The sequence below is a fragment of the Nestor notabilis genome, unplaced genomic scaffold (genome assembly GCF_000696875.1).
Source record: "Nestor notabilis isolate BGI_N333 unplaced genomic scaffold, ASM69687v1 scaffold16707, whole genome shotgun sequence".
NCBI classification, from domain to species: domain Eukaryota; kingdom Metazoa; phylum Chordata; class Aves; order Psittaciformes; family Psittacidae; genus Nestor; species Nestor notabilis.
In genome coordinates, this window is record NW_009935283.1 from 1 (window position 1) to 9,174 (window position 9,174).

At 46.3% G+C, this 9,174-nt stretch overlaps 1 protein-coding gene across 1 annotated transcript; it reads left to right on the forward strand.

Annotated features, from left to right (window-relative positions):
• Positions 1-27: 27 nt before the first annotated feature.
• LOC104401355 (zinc finger protein 271-like) lies at positions 28-1,014 on the forward strand. The gene has a single exon (XM_010017773.1). It carries the CDS (start codon positions 28-30, stop codon positions 1,012-1,014), a length of 987 nt encoding a protein of 328 aa, XP_010016075.1.
• The last annotated feature ends 8,160 nt before the right edge of the window (positions 1,015-9,174 follow it).

A 9,174-nucleotide genomic window follows, 5' to 3' on the forward strand; every position in this document is an offset into this window, starting at 1 on the left:
GCTTCTGCCCCTGCAGGTGATGGGAGCATGAGTGAAAATGAGGGGGATCTCCAGCGAGATGGGCCAGAGGCAGCCGAGCACCGTGGGACCCTTTCGGACTTTTTCATGAGGGAAGCTTCTCCTCCAGGCTGTGACCAGGAAGTGTCCCATCTGAGGCCAGACCCTCCCTCCCCAGACACGGGGCTGGAGAGGACTTCTCGCTGTGGCTTCCGGAAGCGTAAGGAGACTGTGGTGCACCAGCGAGCATTCATGGGAGAGAAGCCCTACATCTGTGTCGAGTGTGGGCAGAGCTTCAACCGCAGCTCTGACCTGATCCGCCACCAGAGGATCCACACCGGGGAGAAGCCGTACATGTGCGCCGACTGTGGCAAGAGCTTTGGCCGCCGCTCCCACCTCATCCAGCACCAGCGTGTCCACACGGGTGAGCGGCCATACCAATGCAAGGACTGTGGCAAGAGCTTCAGCCAGAGCACTCACCTGGTGCAGCACCAGCGCAACCACACTGGCGAGAGGCCTTACGTCTGTGCCAAATGTGGGAGGAACTTCTACCAGAACTCAGGCCTGCTCCGCCACGCCAACTTCCACACAGGCGAGAAACCCTACAAGTGCCCGCAGTGCGGGAAGCGCTTCAGCGACAGCTCCAACCTCATAGCCCACCAGCGGCTCCACACAGGTGAGAAGCCCTACAAGTGTGCTGACTGCAACAAGTGCTTCAGCGAGAGCTCTAAGCTGGTCATCCATCGACGTGTCCACACAGGTGAGAAGCCATACTTGTGCCCTGACTGTGGGAAGAGTTTCAGCCAGCGTTCGCACCTTGTCCAGCACCGTCGCACCCACACTGGGGAGAAACCCTATAAGTGTGCTGAGTGTGGGACCTGCTTCAGTGACAATTCTACCCTCATCCGTCATCGTCGTACCCACACTGGGGAGAAACCTTTCCAGTGCTCCCGTTGTGGGAAGAGCTTCAGTCGCAACTCCTATTTAGTCTCACACCAGCGGGTGCATGTGTGGTAGGCAGCTAGGTGTTGTCTGGGGGTGATCTAGGATGCAGCTCCTGGTCCCAGCCTGTCCAAAATGTGCCTAAGGGACAAGGGGTTGGACAAAGGTGTGATTATACCAGGACTCCTGGATTATAGGCAGCTGGCCAGAGTAATGCCATTGGCTCATGTTGCTCATCTCAGTCACTTCCTCCTACCCTCAACACACCTTGGGCATGTAGGCATACCCTGAACTGAAGAAGGAAGGCAGGCCTGGAAAGGTTTTCTGCAAGATGCTGCTTGGATGGAAGGAATGAAGGAGCTGAAGAATAGGAGCATGGCCTGTTCTGGAATCTCAGAACTCGGGTAACTGATGTAGAAAACTGTCATACGTGGAGGCTTAAGAAAAAAATCAGAATTACACTTGCTGCTGCTAAAACTGCAGTACACAGCTCAACAGGCGCATGGAGGTTGCCTGTGAGTTTGTACTGGTAGCATCCTCATTCTGCAGAATTCGGGTTCACTTGTATGGTTCAAGTGGGCTGGTGTAAGCTGTGTTGCAAAATGGGACAGAATAACAGTGTACTAGGACTGACCTGATTCCATACCAGTATTTCTCAAGTCCTGTTTTGACCAGTGTGTGTGTGCACAAGTGTGTAAATAACATCTATATGTGTATATTCACGTACATACAAACTAACTTTTGTACTAAGTGTATCTTTGCACTCTCGTGTGAGCAATCATGCGTACACACACCATGGCAAGTAGCAAAAATGACCAGCTATATGACACTACACTATATCGGTACTTCTCAAAACATGAAACATACTGTATGCACTTGAATTTCTCAATAAGAAGCTGGGAGAAACAGGTTTTGTACCAAAATATCAGAGTTTTCATATCAGGACATTCAGTTTTACACTGAATATTTTGTGTGTGTGTGTGTGTATAAGATCTGGAATTGAGTTGTTTATTTATATATATATATGAAAAAATGTGTGGCTCCTATGTGGTTATGGTTGCAAGGAATGACTTTGAAATGTCACTAAGCGTGTAGTGCTCTTCCTCCTCATTTTACACAGGTACATATTGGTGGCAGTTGTAGGATGTACCCCTCCTCATGGTTTTAACTACAAGGAATTGCAGTGCAACACTTTACATTGTTCATATGCTTGACTGTTTTGCTGCTGATCATTTTAGTGATGGTACTGATTGGTGTGCTTACGCAGCACTGCTGGAGCTTAGAAAAGATTTCTGGTTTTGTGATGTACCTTACTAATCCTGCAACTGGCTCCATAGCTTCAGTAGGTCTCTGGGAAAAGCACTGCAGACTGAAGCCAGTGAAAGGACTGGAGCTGTAGTGAGGAAGAGATGAAGGATATAAAGATGTTAAGAACATCTATGGATTTGAGCAACTGTTGGCCAGGGATGCTTGTGAATGGTTTGCCTTACAGAACTTGCTACTCTCCAAGAGACTGCAGGGATCCTTTCTGTAAGCCTCAAGCCACTTTCTTGACACTCAACTGCTGATAAAATGTTATTTTCATATAGTTTAATAAAAAGGAGCTGTAGGGGGAGCATAAAATGATTTGCTGCTCCTAGAGGAACAAGGCACCTTTATGTGCAGCTGCTCAGGGAAGTAGAAGGAGCTTTCAGAAATGGGGTGGGCTTTGTTTACACAGGAACCAAAGCCTTCGTTTGCAAATGCACATTTTTGCTTTTAGTTTTGTGTTTGTTTGTTGTTTTTCTTGTTCTATGAATAGCTTCAAACCAATGACTTCTTAATTTCTGTCCACTTCTGGAAAGTGGTTTGGAAATGTGACTAATGGTTATCTAGTTGGTTCCAGAAGCGTCAAGATTTTCATTTGCTAGCAGACTTTCAGAAGGGATACTACAGCTCTCAAATGGTAGGCTCATTTTTAGCTGAACTCAAAGGTTATGCTGCACTCCAGCTGCAGAACTGTTCAATTTGTCTGTGTCTGTCCCATTCCACTTTGAGTTTCCTGAAGGAAATCTACAGCACTAAAACTGTTTGGCTAAGAAGCCCTGTTTGCCAGGGAAAGGCATCTTGCAAATGCAGCTATTCTTCTGTCAGTCTCAACAGTCGCTGTAGGAGATCAATGAAATCAGACCCAGGTCTGCACATAGCTGAGTTCAACTCAAAGGGAAACCCTCGCATCAAGACTCTGATTTGAGAAGGAGAAGTCAGTTGTCCCTGAATATGCCTCACAGCAGTCTTCAGGGCATTTCTTTTCCTTCTACATGCTTTGTGAAGTGCTGAGTATGCTTAACAGTGGTCCGTAAATGAAAGGGTTGAGGTGCATGTATTTCTAATCTTTATGAAATTACTTAAAACTGTATGCCAAATCAAAGTGGCCATAGGGTTCACAGCACATTGCCAGTGCAGTAGTCTTAGTGGCTAGGATTGGATTGCTGATCAGTGTAAGCACATTTTTGGAGTTCCTTTCCAGAGCCAGTTTTCCCTGTTTGGTGTCACTTGGCTGAAATAATTCACTTCCCCTAGCCTTTCTGGCCTTTACTGTTTGTGATCATCCAGCTGGAGAAGAGAATCTGGGCACGACCCTTCCTTTGCTGTTGCAGAAATTACAGGGTATGTTCCTCTTCTTCCAGGAATGTAGTTGCTTTACAGGCAGCACAAACTCATGAGCCGAATTCTGAAGATGGAGGTATGGGCATGTGCAAAAAGTCAAGAACCAGAAGGTTTACTTTCACAGCAGCTAGCCCGCTGGCACTCTGCCAGCCATCTGCTCCCTTAGGATTATAGTGAGAGACCACTGGGGGAAAAAAGCTGGAATAAAAAGGTAATTCGCTAGTAAAATTCCAGCAGACCATCGTTAGCACACTCCATTCCAGACCCATGGTGACCAGTAGGTGCCCAGATTCTCCTGCCAGCTGAGGGAGCTCTGTAGAATACTGTAAATTCCTGCTAGGTGCTTAGATGGTGCAGTGAGACTATAGCACTTTAGAAATACCTGAGGCAAATGGATGAATGACGTCTCTGAAATAAAATTTTTCAGCCTTGTGTTCTTTGTTATCCCATCTTTTTTTCTTTTTTTCTCCCCAGAGTGACCTCTTTGGCATCAGTTTCTTGGCCCCTGGCAGGACCAGATTTGGAAATACATGTGTTGTCCCTCGCAGAGGGATGACTATATACTTAGCACAGCTGCCATGCAATGCAAGTAAGAATCTGGAGGTGAGGGCTATTATTAGAATAGGCTTTCATGTTCAAGTAGCATTTCTGCATGAATCTGAAAAGCCAGAGGATGGTACACAGTGCTCACCATTCCTTTATGAGAGAAAGTAACAGAACCTTACTATGCAGTGGCACAGTGTCCTGCTGGTAGATGAACCTGGTTCTAGCATTGCTGCAGCTGCTCTGAGATTTATCGTACTAGTTCTGTCACCTGGGTTGTATGGGGTCCAGTTTTCCAGTCCGCTGCTGAAAAAAAAATCTTAAATAGTGATGACTGAAATACAACTTCTTTTACGTTGCTCTTCATTGCGTATGACTGGGAAACCAAATTGGGTTTGATCTTGGACAAGAGGTGTGTTTTGTGTGCTTAATAAAATTTTAGAAGTATTTATGTGTAATCTCTAAAGCACTTTTTGAGATATATCAAACAAACAGAAGTGCTCTGCATGCACAGCAGACTTCTTTCTGACCCTGTTTCCCCTTTACCCAAATGCCACTGGTCTGAATAGCCAGAGACACAACAGCGGGAGCCTCCATCTCTGAAAAAAAGTGAAATACAGGATATTTCAGGAGATGGAGCAAACAGAGGCCGAAAGAGGCGTTGCTGGAATAGTCTGCACTCGTGTCCTGAGCTCTGAAGGACCTTCAGCCTTTCTATGTCAAACCTGATATATCTCACAAGTAGACTGATACACCTCTCAACTATCCCCTCCCTTTTCCCATTCAAGTCCTTGCTGGCTTTCTTAGTAGAAAATGCACAAATCCACCTGATAACACTGCTTTTGCAGTCCTGATGGACTTCGACATCTGTCTGGTTTTCTTCTCAGGGGCCTGGCCTGTTTGGGACACTCATTCACATGACAGCGATGCTCTCACGTGTGAGAGCCCAGGAACCAAAAAGCATCAGAGCCTGACTTTGTAAGGGAAGCAGAGTTTCCCTCTTTCTTCTTGAGACTTGCCATGGAGGTATCTGTAGCTGCAGATAGCTTACGCTATCCTTCAAGGGTAAGTGAAAGCACCCATTGATTAAAGCAGGCCATACCAGGTCCAGACATCTTCATGGATGCAAAGAGTGCAAAGATGTGCAAACTCCTTTGTTTCCTTCCATTTGGCACTCACTGTACAAAGCACAGCTTGAGTCAGCATTGCTTACAACAGATTTGTTGAACAGCCAGATGGATAGGCCGCTCGAAATAACTCTGCTGCACCACAGCACACCTTGGGTGCACAGCCTTGATAAATTGACTGAAGTAACCTTCCTCTAAAGAAGCAAAGCTACTCAGAACTTGCAGCAAGTCTCAGGAGGCCAGGCCAAGTAAGCTGCTTGGGGATGCGGCTGGTCTGAACTTCTGATCCCTAACAAAGCTTCCTTGGAGAGGTTTCTTCGGTAATAGCGCAAGCACAACTGGCCTGCACAAATCTTATTTCCCTGCCCCGGGTATGGATAAGGGTAATGGCATGGCACTATTAAGGGTTACAGCCAAAGTAAAGGTGTTGCAAGGCGTTTTGCCATCACAAAGGTGAATGGTTGAACTAGGCCACCGTGTGAGGAAAAGGATAAGTAGAAGAGATTCAAATGGGATGAAGAGCTAGGAAGAAAGAGTTGGATTTCTCAAAGCTGCTGGGAAGACAAGGTGATTTGGAGGTGGTAAAAGCTGCATAAGGGAAGGCTGACAATTCTCCAGCTCATGCCCCACCCCTCACCGCCCCAAATAATTGCTCCCTCATATCTGGAGTTGGGGTTTTTTTGCTTTCCAGAGCTCTTGCAATTGTGCTGCTCCTTCCTGGTCATATGTTGCTTTGGGCCATTGCCTGCTGTGTCTCTACCTCAAGCTGACCTTCACCATAATGCTGCTGAACTCTACTTAGCTATGGTTCAGATGTCATCTTTAGGCACAGAACCACAGAGGAGGCTTCTATGTGTCCCTATTCTGTCAGTGTTTCCACTCACAAAACGACAGTCTCTGTGCTTACCCCACACCAGCCCAAAGCACATATGACGTGCATCTGCCTTTATAGAAGGCAGAGCTTTTGACAGGCCTGTGTCATTTGATTTGCCTTTTCCCACCCTTAGCAGATCTTTCTTAGGGTAGGGACTGAGAAGTTGCTTTCCACAGCTCTGCACCTCACTGTTGTGCTTAAGAAGATGCCTCTGCTGCTCAGCTGTTTTCTTTTCTTGCCTGATTTCTTTAACAGCTGACCTTTGATTTCTCTCTGCGCCTTCAGGCCCAGAGAAATACCAGGCAAAACAGGAAAAGCAGAGTTTGCATAGGGTGTATTAGAGAGATTGCAGTCATCTTCCCTGTTCATTGGGTATATGATCAAACCTTTACGTGAACCTGCGGTCAAACAGGAACCCCAAGCTTTTTTATTTAAAAAAAATAATAAGATAAAAAACCTTTTAATAATTATGACAAGAAGGGAAGCAGCAATGGGAATGCAGGGGGGAAGGGGGTGGAACATAACATTTTTTCATTGTGTCTACAGAGAGAAGAATTACAATCACTGAACATGAGTCCTCATATTCTTAGAAAGGTGAAAGAAGGTGGCAAAATACAATGGTACTTGTTCTGGGCCTTTGAAATCTAAGGAGGAACCTGGCATGGTTGACAGTGATGTTATGTCTCAGGCCTATTCCAAGCTCAGAGGTTGGTGTGGAAGCATTCAGTTTGCCATAGGGCAGCCACATCCTGCCCTAAGCCTCAGGCACTTGCTTTTATATGGCTAATATGTGATGTAACTGTTAATGTAATTGTGGGTTTCAACTGCATCTTCCACCTCAGTATGTACAGAGCCACTAATGCATGTGAAGGAAGGGTGAATTCTTTTCTCAAGAAGTATAACCTGAGAAGATCCTGAAATTCCTCAGGCTCTGAGGCTCTTGATGCTTCACCTTCTTTGCCATAGTGCTGAAGCCAGCCAGCTCCCAGTGGGGGCGTTCCTGGGGAGGGAAGAAGCAAAGTGCCAAGTCAGAAGTAGGAGGGACAGAAGAAGGAAATGACTGGTATTCAAAAACACTCAACCCAGGAGGCATGAGCCATGAACCAAAAAGAAGAGCCAGAAAAAACCCAGGTATTGGCATGGAATACAAGAGAGAATGAATAATTACAGATGCTCCCCTCCAAGCCTATGAGTAGGTGAAAATCATGTCACTGCTGCTGTGCTCATGTAGGTTAGTGCTGGTGCATCACAGCAGTGGTGGTGTTTTGCTAGATTTGAGAAGAGGTGTTCTTCTGGAACACATCCACAGATTGGTACTTCACTTCGTACCATGAAGCTGTTAGATTCATGTCTGTGAAGAATACTCTTCTATTTCCTTCCTTGGTGCTAGCACAGCCCCATTGCTGCAGTACCCTTACAGCACTTAAAAACCATGGTAACTTTCTTCTTAATCCACAGAATAAACAACATACATCAGCTGAATAGCATACACTGCCATTAGCTCATCATGTGAAGAACTGCTCAAGTAAAGCTTGTGTGAAGAGGTTTTCTGCTGGCATCTGTGCACAGTGAGGTTTGCTTTCTTGTCCCTTATGAGCATGGGCGAAGGATACGTGCCTCCTTATTCACAGGGGTCCTTCAAGTGGCTGAAAAGTTCGTATTTCTTGTAGTAAATAGGTGTCTCCGAGGCTGGGCTTTCATGACTTCCTGCAGTTGCAAGCAGCTCTTGCTGACTTGTGACAGCAGATTACATTGGATGGCTGAAGCTCTTGCCATCCCCAGCCACCCTGGGTTATTTTTAACTTGGATTGCTTCCCTGATCCAGCGCTCAGCACAGCTCCACAAACAGCAGGGTTGGCACAAGTGAGGGAAAATTGTAGTCTGGGGAGGGTGGTAACAAACAAGTGAAGAACTCAGCAGTTTCTCAGGTTCCTATTTTCACCGTGCAATCCCCTTGAGGAAACAACAGCTCCAGGGGAGCAGCAAGCAGAAAGCAGAACAAAAGCATTAAACAGAAATCCACTTTTTTCTGCGCACAAGGAATACTTCCAGAGGAGGACCAGGACATTAATCTTTTCAAATTGTCCTGGGGACACAAATGTACATTATCCAGCTGGAATCAGTGCTCATCTCTTGCTAAGTACCTTCGAGGAGTGGAGCTGCCAGGTTTGTACTATCCCAGCTCATCCCACTGAAGCTATGGTTCTTCCTATTTTTCTTTCCAAGTCAGCATGAGTGTCCCCTCCTCCCTTCTTCTCTGCATCCTCCTGGTCAGTTACTCATAGAATCATAGAACCATAGAATGGTTTGGGTTGGAAGGGACCTTAAAGCTTATCCCTGCCATGGACAGGGACACCTTCCACTAGAGCAGGTTGCTCCAAGCCCCGTCCAACCTGGCCTTGAACACTGCCAGGGATGGGGCAGCCACAGCTTCTCTGGGCGACCTGTGCGAGCACCTCAGCATCCTCATAGTGAAGAATTTCTTCCTAATGTCTAATCTAAATCTCCCCTCTTTTAGTTTAAACCATTCCCCTTGTCCTGTCACTACATGCCCCTGTAAAAGGTACTAGTACTTGTACTCCCACGCTGTGCTCACTGTGCCAGTGCAGCTGTGTGTGCAACTGCATCATGAGGCAGATAGATTGGAAAGCTTCAGTGGCTAAAGAGTACCCTTGGTTATTTTTAGCCGGATCAGTTCGTGATCCAATCCACTGTGCAGACACACAAACAGCTGTGTCAGTATGACAGGCAGAAAATGTTTGAGGGGAGGGGAGGAGAGGCTTAGATGAGTTGAGTTTAATCATCACTGGTACCAAATGGGAAACCGCAATCATGAATGATTGCTTTGAATGCCCAGCAGCAATCATTTCAGCTTCTCTACAGCCACCTGCCTTACTCCCTATGCAAGAAACAAGGCCTAGGGAATTTCACGAGTCTGTGCCACAGAAACGAAATGGCATTGTGCCTGGTTTAGCTGCACCTTTCTCAGTGAATCAAGGGAAGCTGAATGCAGGGAGCCTAAACAAGTATGTAAGGCAGTGA